The 12,701-nt window shown below is 51.4% G+C and overlaps 1 protein-coding gene across 9 annotated transcripts in view; it reads right to left on the reverse strand.

The window, feature by feature from the left end:
* Nucleotides 1-893: 893 nt before the first annotated feature.
* The window catches only part of LPIN3 (lipin 3), a 50,320-nt gene continuing 38,512 nt past the window's right edge, over nt 894-12,701 (reverse strand). For 8 of the 9 annotated variants that reach the window (XM_075118801.1, XM_048819408.2, XM_048819407.2 and 5 more), the window contains 13 exons: nt 12,067-12,166; nt 11,136-11,317; nt 10,590-10,683; nt 9,762-9,831; nt 8,918-9,010; nt 7,957-8,003; nt 7,330-7,450; nt 6,470-6,618; nt 6,199-6,285; nt 3,688-3,840; nt 2,597-2,711; nt 2,390-2,493; nt 894-1,607 (listed from right to left, as the gene is read on the reverse strand). In XM_075118801.1, coding sequence (XP_074974902.1) covers nt 1,463-1,607; nt 2,390-2,493; nt 2,597-2,711; nt 3,688-3,840; nt 6,199-6,285; nt 6,470-6,618; nt 7,330-7,450; nt 7,957-8,003; nt 8,918-9,010; nt 9,762-9,831; nt 10,590-10,683; nt 11,136-11,317; nt 12,067-12,166 — 1,460 coding nt within the window. In that variant the 3' untranslated portion in view covers nt 894-1,462. The remainder of the gene's footprint in view (nt 1,608-2,389; nt 2,494-2,596; nt 2,712-3,687; nt 3,841-6,198; nt 6,286-6,469; nt 6,619-7,329; nt 7,451-7,956; nt 8,004-8,917; nt 9,011-9,761; nt 9,832-10,589; nt 10,684-11,135; nt 11,318-12,066; nt 12,167-12,701) is intronic. The other variant, XM_048819410.2, reaches the window with a different exon arrangement.

Here is a 12,701-nt window from a genome sequence, read left to right on the forward strand (position 1 = left end):
AACAAGCCACGCTTGCTCTCTACGAGTAAGACAGGAGGCTCCCTTTGAAGAGAGCCATCCCTCAGGTGAGCCACAGTTGGAAAGAGGGTGAAGAAAGCCTGACAGTGCCCAATGCACCTTTTTGGCTGAGGTTAGAGAGCTTCCATCTTCCCACAACCTACATGTGAGGTCAGGACATTTCTGAAGTAGGCTGCAGTATGGCCACAGGTCAGAACTCCTGGGTTCTACTCTCACCTCTGCCAACAACTCACGAGCTGGCCTTAAGCAAGTCACATCTTCTGCCTCAATTTCCCTCTCGGTTAAACAGGAGTCGTGCTGGGAAGGCTCCATTGTGAAAAGCACTTTGAGATCCTCCCACAGAAGCACAAGGTCATAGAGGAGGAGTGGGAGCACCAGTAAGTGGCCTCATCAAATCCAGCAGGCTGTGGATGCAAATCCCCGAAGACCCTTTCTCCCATTAGTGACATCACAAGGGCCAAGAACAACATACCTGTTGAACAAGCCCATAGCTCATTTCATTGAATAAAATCAGCAGCACTTTAAATGGAACCTCAACCCCTTTGGGAGGGACGGCCAGCATCATTCCACAGCTGTACACTGAGGACAAACTGCCACAGAGGCCAAGGGCCAGGTTTTCAAGAGATACTGAAGCACCTAAAGATGTTGATGGGGGATTTTCGAAGGTCTTACAAAGGCGACATAGCTGGGCCCTGTCAGAGAACCAGGAAGAGACCTCTTTACCAGTTTTCAGCTTCCTGGCTGAAGCCCTAGGTAAGCTCAAACTTCCTGGTGAGCTAAAAATTTTACTACCAATTCAGTGGCACCTGTGCTCAGGAGTGATACACAAAACAAGCCAGTAGCAGAAGCTATAGAATGAGACAGACACGCAGGGCTTTAAGGCACTATGTATTAATGCTATTAGTGACCAACTACTTTAATCCTGACAGTCTTCAGCCTCCTAACACAACATTATTGAGCAATTAAACTGCATCTCAGCTGATCCAAGCTCTGAACTCTCACTGGTTGTTGAGTAGATTAGGATGGGGGACCCTCCCCTCAAAAAAGCTACATGGTAGGTAGCCATTAAGACAGTCTGGGGCCATCAGTAAAATTGTAAATAGCAGCAGCCACAGTGAAGACCCACCAGTAGATCAACCCCAAGGGGATCCACCCACCATCCCTAAAACCAACAAGCCATTTCAAACCTATAAGAACCTCAAACATGTATCTGGTATATAGGAAAACACACATCCAATTTCTACTGAACAAACAAGCTTTAAGTCAAAAACTGGATTAACCCCACCACTGCCCCTTGGAGAGGGGTTCACAGTCCAGAAGGTGTCCGGGTTTATTAAATGAAACTCCCTAGCAGCAGCAGCAGAATAGGCAGGAGGCGGCAGTGGCTGCTGTATCGAGGCCTGGCAGGTTGTCCATCCCCACCAGGTCTCCGTTCTCCGGTGAGTCAGGCAAGATCTTCTATGTCAATGAGCGGCAGCGGAGCCCTCCAGTAGGAGAACTGACTGTACTCTGGCCACAGCAAGGCAACATTAACACCCTGGCCTAGCGGGGGGAAGATTAGCTCCACCAGCTCAGTCAGCCGTTCGTACCTACGAGGAAAAGGATAAACATACAGGATTACGAGACCACGTTTCTCCTTCTCAGCCCTCATCCAGGCACATGAGCCACCAAAAGGTGTTCAAGGCACACACTCTACTCCACGGCCAACAGTGCATTGCGACTAGGCCCATTCAGACATGGAGTGCACTAGCTTCTCATGCCATGTATGCTGCACAGGTTCTTGCTCACTGGCAGGCAGTGTGGCCCGCCCACCCACCCCACCAACCTTGCTACCACAACAGCGCCAGTGCCGATAGGAAATCTGGTGGACTAATTCTACAGGAGGCAGCTGAAGACAGAAGGGCCTTTGCCCTAGGGAAAGCCATGTACAGGAAGGAAGGAAAGAAGCCATGTTTTTAGACACAGGCAAAGAAGAGACTGGGGTTCAACCCACTCCTAGGATGCCAACTGTGGAGCCCAACCTTCTCCAAGGCATTTCTCTCCTCCCCGGCCTCAAGCGGCTACCCCTCTAACCCTTCCCCTGTGCAAGAGGAGAGGAACACAGAGCTGGCATTAACTCCTCATTCATCAGGGATCAGGTAGGGCCCCTGCAACCTGCCACAGAATGTTATCGGTATGAGCTTCTTCATATGTGCCATGTAGGAGCCAGACTGCAGTAGCTTCCCCACAGTCCAGGCTAGGCTAGGAAGAGCTGGGGGGCAGGGGGTGGAAGAGAGGGTCAGGAGCAGCCCGGATTGCCAAGGAGGGAGGGGAAGGTGGTGGTAGGTGCAGCCCATGGTATAGAGACAGTACAGTAGGCAAGTAGGCTTACGTGGATTTCTGGCTCTTGGTGAGCTCCCGGATCAGTTCCCCCTTTGGGTTCACCGTGAATATATGAGATGCTGACAACCCCACTTGCTTGTAAGCATCGACATCCTGCCCAAGAAAGACCAACCAGACCAGTTAGAGCCAAGGAAACACTGCCCCCCCACCCTCAGGATTGCCCCCCCTTCCTCCCAGCACGGAGGATGGAACTCACATGGATCCTGTTCCCAAAGGCGGCATGGAAGGGCTGCCCCATGGAGCCAAACAAGTTCCGGATGTCTGTCAAGCAGGCGATTTTGAATATCTCTGGCTTCTTCTCTATCACCTCCCTGCAACATGAGGGGTGGGAGGTCAGGTCAGGAGTCATAGGGCCAGGCTGGTCCAGGACCTAGGACAGCCAGGACTTCATTGCACTCCCTTATTCCAGGATCCCCCAGGCAAAGAGTCAAGGGGCAGCAATTGGCCTATCCTACCATCCTACCGCTCCCCCTACCTTATCTGGAAGGCTGTGACTACACAGGTGATAGAGACATGAAGGATCCCAACCCCCACTCACCATCCTCCCTCCCCCGGGGGAGACTGCCATCAGCCAACCAAAGCAAGTACAGCTGGAGAGGCAAGGTGGGCACCGCACCCTTCCTATTACAGGGGAAGGGGAAGTCCCAGAACAAGGCACACTTCTGCTTAGCAGCACAGTGCCAAACACCACTGGGGGCAAGACTAGAGGAGCCAGATGCTTTCTAAAGCCAGGACCATGCTGCAGACTTTAATGAGTTGCTTGGCATTAAAGCCATTACCAGCATCCTGAGAGGAGTGGCTAAGAGACCCAACCCCAGGCAACAGGCCCCTCTGATGAGGGTAAAGCCTGTTTGTGCAGGGATAGGGCTACACTTGCAGTGAAATGCACGTTTGGGCTCAGGTACAATGGAGATGGGTGGATTACAGCATCCAAGTCCCATTACACAGGGTGGCAGGGAGAGCATGTGTGTGCAGAGGATATTAAAGCAGAGAGACAGGCTGAACACCCCCAGGGAGATGTTTCGCTGGGAGTTTCAAAGACTTTGAGACCTTCGTCATGCAGCAGAGAGGCTTGCATGGTTCCTGGCACCTGCCCATGAGGGCTTCTACCTGAGCTCTCACACTGCTCCCATCACTGAGGGGCTGCTGGTGCCCCCTCAGCTCCTGGGGGAGCCAGCCTTTCCACAGAATGAAGGCCAAGGAGGAGCCACCAAAATAAAGTCACATGGGTGCCAACCCAAGCGTAGCTGTCCCAGGGGGCAACAGAACATGGCAGGGAAGAGCTACCTGTGAAAGGCTGAGAAGAGGCTGCTTGGGGCCAGCAGGATGGGCCCCTTGGGGAGGGCACAGCCCTGGTCTTTGACCCATTTCAGGTATCCTTTGGTGATGTGTGCCATGCCAATGGCCCTGGATGAGCAGTAGAGGAACTTGTAGCCATTCCTAGAACAGAGAAGGTAGGACTGGGCAGAGGCTTGTCTCTGAGCAAGCTACAGCTTCATTATGTCCCTCGCCACTGCCACAAGGAGGTGGGACCTACATGCTGGGTTTGGAGACTGAACAACCCCAATTCCTGCTCCCTGCACCCCACAACAGGCATGCATAGCCACCACCACCGCATGCACAAGGGACCACTGATTACATCTGGCAATGCTGCTCTCCATGGGCTCGGGTGCTCTGTCCACTCAACATAGGGCTCTTGGGTCCAGGCTCCATAGGAAGAGATTAGTGGGTTCATCCCAAGAGCAGCCACACAGGCAGCAGGTTCTCCTCTCTGCCAGCTCAGGTCCAGGAGGTGCTCTGGCAGATCTGCAGGAGGTGGCTCGACATGGACTCACCCCAGAGCCCTCAGCCTCTCACCAAACACAGGTGCTGCACGCCAACCCAGAAGGCTTCCAGGTGATTTCCTGGCACCACCCAGGCACGGAGAACAGCCTCCCATCATCCTTTGGCACCTCTGCTAGCTAGAGCATGGGAAGGCAAAGCCAGATGTAACACTCAGCAGTGGGAAAACGGGAGCACATCAGGGTGCCCAGTGGCTACCTACTGCTCTAACCAGACTTAACAGTATTCAGTGAGCTTCCCGCCACCCCCAGCACATCAACCAGAGCTTGGCACATGCTCTTGAAGAGCCCACTCAGCTGGCTGCACACGGATACCTAGTTATTGCTTTGGAGTTATGTAAATATTAACTTAGTGCAGGGGAGTTTTAGTCGACTTCCAGGAGTTTCTCCCCAGCTTAGCACATGAGTGCAGCTGATTCAAGAGGGGAGCTGCAGGCAGGGGAGGCCAACCAGGAGATTCACGTGTCTGTTGATTTCGTTTATTCAGCAGACTGGGTATAAAGGCAAGAGTGGCAGGGTGCAAACTCCCCGCCTCTATGGCTCAGTTATTCACCTATCCCAGCAGCTCCTTGTGTGCAAGTGAAGTGGGGCTCACCCCTTCCAGACATGGAGTGGGAGACGGTTTCCTCTTTGTGCCTTGATCACCAATAGAGGAAATAGTCTCAAGTCAGCCAGGCTCATTGCAGCTTCAAGTACACCCAACAACAGGTACACAGCACCCCGCAGTGGTGGCTCAGAGATCACAAGGAAATACCAGCATCAGAATAGTCTGGCCAATTGAAAAACCACCCCCAAAGGTGCACCACTGGGATGTAACGTGACAGGAGCTCTGTGGTGTTTGACAGGATGCACAAGACAATCTTAAACCAGGTTTAACTTAGTTAAAGCCAAACAAACATTTTCCAGGTCATTTTAAACACAGTTGCCTTTGCAGTCCCAACTCAAGAGACCTGCTACTTACCAGTTCAGGTGAACACAGGTGAGGGAAGCCTTAGAGCCAATTGCTCCCCTTTACATGTGGAAATCACCGAAGTCATTTGATGACTGACCTTCTAGACAGCATCACACATCTGCTAGCCAGTCCCCTACATTTACCTAGCTGTCCTTTCACAATGCCCCTTAGGAGGCAGCTCAAGTCACAGCATGTTTTCTGAGCCTCCCAACCATCTACCAAATCCTCCTTCAAAATCTCTTCTTCCAGGAAGCCTTCCCCCACCATCTTCCTCAGCAAGGCCTCTGTCGTAGGCCTGCATTTGGCCCAGTTAGCCTCTCAGCTCCATGAGGCAAGGTCCATACTAAGCAGGTTGTAGAGCATACTGTAGCTTTGCAGACCTCCATGAACAGTTATATGGTCTTCTAGCTATGGAGATTAAGAGGAAGCTTTCATCCCTGGTCCTTTCATCAGCTGGTGATCCCTTAACTGCCTCCTACAAGGTTTCTTCCCCAGGACCAGCTGGGTTTGGCCACTGTCAGAGACAGGATATTGAGCCAAGGGGCCATTGCTCTGAATTGGCTTGCCAATTCCTACGATTTCCAGAGAACTCCTTGGATATCTACCCAAGCAAGCGAGGCTTATTTATGGTCTGACTGAGGAATTCCAAAACAGGAGATGGAGTCCCCTGGAAGGCATGTTTTGGAAAAACAGAAAGCAGCTTCTCCTTCCCAGAAAGGATCAGCATCGCTGCTTGGCATATCAGTGACCCAGACAGCTCAGCTGACCATGTTCAAACACACTGATAGAGCCATCACCCTCTTTGGTCATTTCCTTGTTGCCCCCTAGCAGCACTGGGGGAAGACAAAAGGTTTAACAGAACCACATAGAAAGAGACAGAAACTAAATACAGGATGGGCCTCTTCCCCATATGAGGACCCTGATCCTGGAGTCCCACATCTCAGACCATCTGGGCAAGGCCCCTACCAGGTACCTGACTAAAGCTTTAACTTATTCAATACCTACAGGTGGATTTTATGGTAGAGTTTGGCAATGCCCTGGTGGGTCCAGTCTTTTCCCAGCTGTGGCAAAATGTGACCCAAAGCATCAGACCTAGAAGGAGAAGAAAGGGTTAAAATACACCCTTAAAGTTAAGTGATTCCCAGCTGGTTTGACAACAGACCTCCAGGCATTGGTAGGCTTAAGGTACCTCTGGGACAGGTGTACATGGCCATGTACACAAGGCATTTAATGACATGTGCTCTCCCTGCAGACAACACAGAGCAGGGCCCCTTACTTGGTGATTGTCCCATCGATATCGGAGATCACCACCTTGTCATCCCAATTCCACAGGTAGATGGTGGCCTCACAGCGACACGTGCCCTGGTACTGAGTGGTCACACTGAACACCACCTCATTGGGGCCATCCTGCAGGTTCAGTCTCTTCTATAGCGAGAGGGGAGAAAATGCATTGATATTCCCGCAGCACCTCTCCCCACAGAGGATCCTACACGATACTACCTGTGTGAACACGTATTCCACCCAACACAATTCAGTTGGAGGAGAAGTTCTGTGCGATTTTACACCCCCTGTCAAACCTCTCTGAAAGGCAGCTGTTGAGGGGGCAGACTGTAGTAGCCGTTTAACAGCACACATTAAGCTGCGGTATACACAGCAGGTTTTGCAGGAAGAGAACTGTATCCAGTTGAAGCCACAGGGGAATTTCAGGCATGAAGACTAACTACTAGGGTTGGATTTTGGTCTAGACACCCTTGTGGGATCTTTCTACCCACCAGTGATCAGGACCCTCTTTTTCACATCTCAGCCAAGAGATACTTCTGCAGCCCAGAGCCCCCAACCACTCTAAGGGAGCATTGATTCTGTGCTGACCCAGAGGGAAGGGGACCCACCAACGGATTCCACTTACATTTTCCTTGAAGGTCTCCCAACCAACTAGTGGCCATACCTGACCCTGCTCAAGCTAGCAAGATCTGAGGTGATCTTAGGCCTAGACCAAGATGTTTAAAGCCCTTTAGGAGCATTAATATCTGGGCCCCGCTGTAGATCATCCCGTTAGCATGCTCCTAGGTAGTGGCAGCCCTATTTGAAGGGCCATCTCCTCCCCTTCAGCCTTGATAGCGGGGAACACACACATACAATCTGATCTGAAGAGAGCCTCAGGGATTTCTTGTAGGTGGGCAGAAATTTCTGCACAGTGGCATCAGGTCTCGACACCGGGGATATGGATTCGTCACTAGATGAAGGATCCATCTTCCTCCTACACCCACATGGAAAGAGACAGAAACAAGGCTGTTTCACTGCAGCAGCAACAGGAGCCCTGGCTCAAGCCACAGCTACTAGCACACAGAAAAACCCAATCCCATGTACCGGAGAGAGTGAGACCAGGCTGTGGAGAGAAGTATGACTGGGCTCTAAAAGGAGAATGATGAGCCTTGCTCAGGTAGATGGGCCGGAATCGTGAAGTGGGGGGGAGGCGGGGCCTTTGACTGGGGTTGTCATAGGGCCTGGAGTCTCCAGAGCTTCAGGTGTATGGGGTCAGGATATAATGGTGAGCTGAATGCCCCAACATTACCCACCCCTCAGCCCTCTTCCCTCTCAAGGCTATGAAGGGGACCCCACCACTCCCACACACAGGGGTAGCCATCAGGAAGAGGAATTCACTTAATAAAAGGAGGGAGAAGATAGGCTGAGACTACAGGGCCGACTAGAGAGCCAGTCCAGTATCCACCATAGACCGATAACTAGCATGAGAGGACTGCTTACCGCTGTGGGGTAGAGCCCTGCTCCAGTTCTCCTGCGCTGGGTTCATGCTGTGGACACAGGCATTTCTACCATTAGCTCCTTTAGACAGATTCCTGTTGGGAGCTCAAAGGCCAGGAGTAAAGGCTACCTGCTTGGCTGGCTTTCAGAACGGTACAGATAGCTCTTCACCATGAGGGGAAAGAAAGAGGCTCACAACAAAATCCACCAGCACCTAGTGGGGTGGGGGAAGTCTTACCCAACCCCAGCTCTGGCACACAAGTTGGGGAGGGGAAGAATGAAGACCCACGCCCCCATAAGGGCTACCTTTCCTACCCTAAGGAGCCAGTGTGTACCTTGATTTCAGTCCAATACCTTGTGGTCTTCACCTGCTATTGCAGAGCCCCTTTTCTGCCCCCCCCCCATGCACATTTCCTTTTAGTTTTGTTAACTGCAAATTTGTGGGAGTAATTCTAGGCACGCCACCCAGCTCCAGGGTTCATGCTCTTACAGCAGTTTGTGCCACACTAACAGCTCAGGCACGAGGGCCAGGTCTATAGCGCCACTTACTTTGGCGTCACGTAGGGGTGTGAATAAGTCACCCCTTTGAGCGACGTAAGTGACTCCAACCTATGTGCTGGTGTAGACTGCGCTGTGTCTGCAGGAGAGCTTTTCCTGCCAACATAGCTACTGCCTCTCATGGAGGTGGATTTATTATGCAGACAGGAGAGATCGCTCCCCTCAGCGTAGAATGTATCTTCACCAGATGCACTGCAGCCACTAACTTCCAGCGTCATTGGGGTTCTGAGGATGCCACGCAGTGGCCAAGGACACATGACCCCTATTTTCAGATGTTCCTGCCTCCAGTCTCCACCTCAGCTTAGCTACAAGGCCTTGTTGTAGTTGGGTTTGGCTGGGGCAGGAGAACGCAGAGGGAGGAAGAAGTTACTCAGTCTCTGCTCAGTCACAGCCACTGCACATGTACCTCCTCAGCAGTCAAGTCTCTCCTCCGCCAGGAAAACCACCACCTGCCGCTCTTCTTGGGCATTTTCTCCTTCACCAGCCGGTCAATGGTGCTCTGTGAAGATGGGAGAGTTTGAGAGGGACAACTCCTGCTGCACAGCAAGTCCTGTCTGAGCCCAAGAGAGCCCTAGACTGGAGAACATTCACAGGGCATAGTTGCTCAGTTACCTCAGGATGGCAACAGCCCAAGCGCTGAACATGGGCTGAGGGGAAAATTCACAGCATCTACCTCAGTTCAGCTTCCTCCCCAACCCATCCTCATCAACACAACCCATCTCTATGGGAAGCTGAGGCCAACTGACAAAAGGCCAGAGCAGACTGAATTCTTCCAGAGGTCAGGGGTGTCTAGCTCAGCCCTGTCCCCAGGTGGACATCACCAAACTGGCCTCTTGTCGAGGGGGCAAGGGAAAGCACCATTTCTCAACTGCCATGTTTGGGCACTCAGAGTGGCACGTAGGCATGGACACTTCTACACCAAAGCGCAAATCTGCGCTTTGTGTGTTTGAGTGAGGGATGGTTGATGCACTTTTGCGGTCAGGGAAGGAGGGGACTGGGAGTCAAGGCTCTTGGCTCCCACCCCTGACTTTGCCCCACATTTATTTAGCCTCTCTCTGCCTCAGTCTTTCCCCAACCCCCATCTGTATAGCATATGGGCATTTACAGCTGCTCCCTACACAGTGAGGTTGTGAGGCTTGGCAGAGCACCTGGGACCCTTGGGTGATAAATACTATTAGCACAGGAATACAATTCCCCTAAGGGGAAGGGACTCTGCAGGGTCAGAGGAACGTAGTGTTTCTGCCATTTACCTTGGGAACGTTCTTCTGGAATGCCTGCAAGGAGAGGATCATGGGAGCAGCCACTGCCCAGTTATAGTACCTGTAAGACACAAGACGTAGAGGAAGGCAATTGCACGTGAAGGGCTAAAGCCTCAGGAAGGTGGTGGCAAGACATGGGGAGGCTGCCTGGGAAGGGAAAAAACACAGCAAGTGAAGTAGCAGCACTATGGGCATTCTGGGTTCTGTGAGGAGGCTGAAGGAGAGACCTGGCTACCCTTTAAGCACATGCACCAGAACTGGACTTCGGTAACAGGCCAGTCAGTAAAGGCAAGCAGAAGAGAGTAGGGAGATGTGGCAGCTGCCTCAGGGAAGGAATGAAACAGGGATAAAAAGATGAAGCCATGCCAGCTGTAGCATGTGTTGTGTGGCTCGTGACCAGGGCATCCTGGCTGAATTGCAAGATGCCAACAGAGCACTTAGTTGTGAAGGGGAAGCCACGAGCCATTTCCAAGTTGAGAGGACAGAAGCAGAAGCAAAGTACAGAGCATATCCTGGAAAGGGAACAAGTATATATTTGGTGCAAGGACAGCAAAGAGCCATTTTCAGATCATGCTGGCTGCAGAGGGTTTCCCCACCATTTTGAACCTCTCAATTGCTAGGCCATGGTTTTGGGTCTACGTCCCACAGAGCAGGCAGCAAGCACCACATATCCCAGCCTAGACAGTATTACAATACAAATAGCAGCCATGGACATCAGTTGTGGATGCTTGCAGAGAGGTTTCTTTGGCACAAGGGGAATATATATTAAAAAAGTCACCAGCGCCAGGAGAAGCCAAGCCAGAAGAGCAGACTACTCACTTCTTGTGGATCTGTATCACAAGGTTTGGGTCATCGAGGACTTCTGGGTTCTCAGCAAACTCCTGGTAAGAGATGATGTGCTCCACAAACTTGTCTAGCAGAAACAAGAGAATGGGGAGAGATGAAATACCAGCAAGCCAGCACTTGAGCAGTCCCTCACTAGAATATTAAGGTTATGTGAACCAGAGGGGGACATAAGCAGCTTTTTAATTGCTGTTAAGATAGGAGGCCTAGACCTCCTCATTGGAAGCCGTCAGACATCTGTGTTGTGCACCACTTCTCCTTATTCACTTGAAGGGGTCCTGCAGACTCCCCCCCTCTTCCATGGCCCAGCAGCTGATCCGCTCCCTATCTGTACTGTACCTCCTCTTAGACAGCTACATACTGTTCCTGCTAAGGAGGGGAGAATGGGAATAGGAGCAGGGTTGGTTGTAGCAGAGCCAGCTGCTGTTCCAGCACAATAAGCTCTGCTCATGGAGAAGGGCAACACCCCCAGTGGTGTGCTCTGAAAATTAATAGCAGGTTCATCCCTCCCCTTGGACCTACGGTGCAAGATCTGTCTGCTGTCCCCGAGACCCCCACAAAGGGACAGCGCGATGGGATGCATCAGGTCATGAGCGGGGTCAGATAAGTTATCGGTGCCTCCATCGGCTGTAGGACCAGCCAGCAGCTGGGTATGGCCGGGGCTGCTGGGATCAGTCGAGGGCTTTGAACCCGGTTCCATATCACTGTCAACAACAGAAGAAACAGTGACAATGCTGCATGAGTCACCAAGTCAGATACACCCTGGCCACCCAAGTGAGACCAGGTTTCACTCCTCCCCTCCAGAAGTGCATTTCTGAACCAAACTTGAGAGACCAGGTTTCATTCATATGAACAGGCAACAGGAGTTCAATGGCCTGCTGCAGTTGGAAGGAACTCCATGCAGAGCTGTTCTGCTGACTCTCCCTGGCAGCCAGGCTAGGGGACCAGGGGTGGTCTCCACAGCTGAACACAAGTGAGCAGGATCTTCTGCTGGGAGAAGTCCCAAGCAGCCCTCTCAGGAAAAAACTTGGGCCTAAGGTGTAAGTCTGCAAGTACAGACCAGTCTTAAAATAAGAGATCCTTAAAAATTAAGGCAAACCTCAGAAAAAGAGGGGTTGGGTTAGTGAACAGCACACACTGTATGCATGTTGTAGTATGAGTGCAGTTCTGGCATAAAGTAGAAGCTAGACTGCCTTGAGATCAATTATACTTAGAAAGACCATTAAAAACGCTCTCCAGTCCCATCTATATTACAGCACAGAACTGTGCTCAGTGTATCTAGGACCGCAGTAAGTTTATCTGGATCAGTTACCTCCAACACATTGTTTCAGTGTTCACTCCCTCCAAGTCAGTTACTAGAACAAGCTTTTCTGGCTGCAAGGAATCAAAATCCCTCTTGGGCCAAAGCAGGTGGCCAGACCCTTCTCTGAAACCAGCCAGCCAAAGGCCATACCTTTTGGGGAAATAAAGGGCCACCTGCTCCTCGTCCAGATTGGTGAGGTCCTCCAAGTAAATGTCGCTGGGACCCAGGTGAGGGCTTCTCTTGGTGGAGCCTCAAACACAGACAGACATACAGTGAGACCAGCATTTTCCCCAATCCATCAGTCTCTTACAGAAGCCCAAGACTGTTTCCCCCCAAAGACTTTAAAATTCCCTTTGAAACAGACACTTCAGCTAGACCAACATGGTGTTGCAAAGACTGCAGGACACAGAATAGCGCTAGTACAGGAGAACCTAGATGTGAAGCCAACTATAAGGCAAAAAGGGAAACTGATGCATCTATTTTCACCCTCCAAGTTCAGTAGCAAGGAAATAAGTCCAACAACTCTCCCTGGTTGTTAGGGTTACTCTGAGGGGTTTGCAATAAACCAAGCTGCTGTACCTATGCCAACGTATTTGATTTTTGCCTTGCTATGCTGGGGGAAAGCCAAGTAGCTCCATTAAATCTCAGTTGATGTAGCTCTGGATTCATCCCACAGAAGAAGCAAGCTGTGGCTCAGTGTCACTTAAATGCTAGAAACCCAATATCCTTGAATATGTCAAAGGACGAACAGCAAGGCACACAGCTGAGCAAGAATTCTGCATAGC

The sequence above is a fragment of the Caretta caretta genome, chromosome 13 (assembly GCF_965140235.1).
Source record: "Caretta caretta isolate rCarCar2 chromosome 13, rCarCar1.hap1, whole genome shotgun sequence".
Classification (NCBI taxonomy): domain Eukaryota; kingdom Metazoa; phylum Chordata; order Testudines; family Cheloniidae; genus Caretta; species Caretta caretta.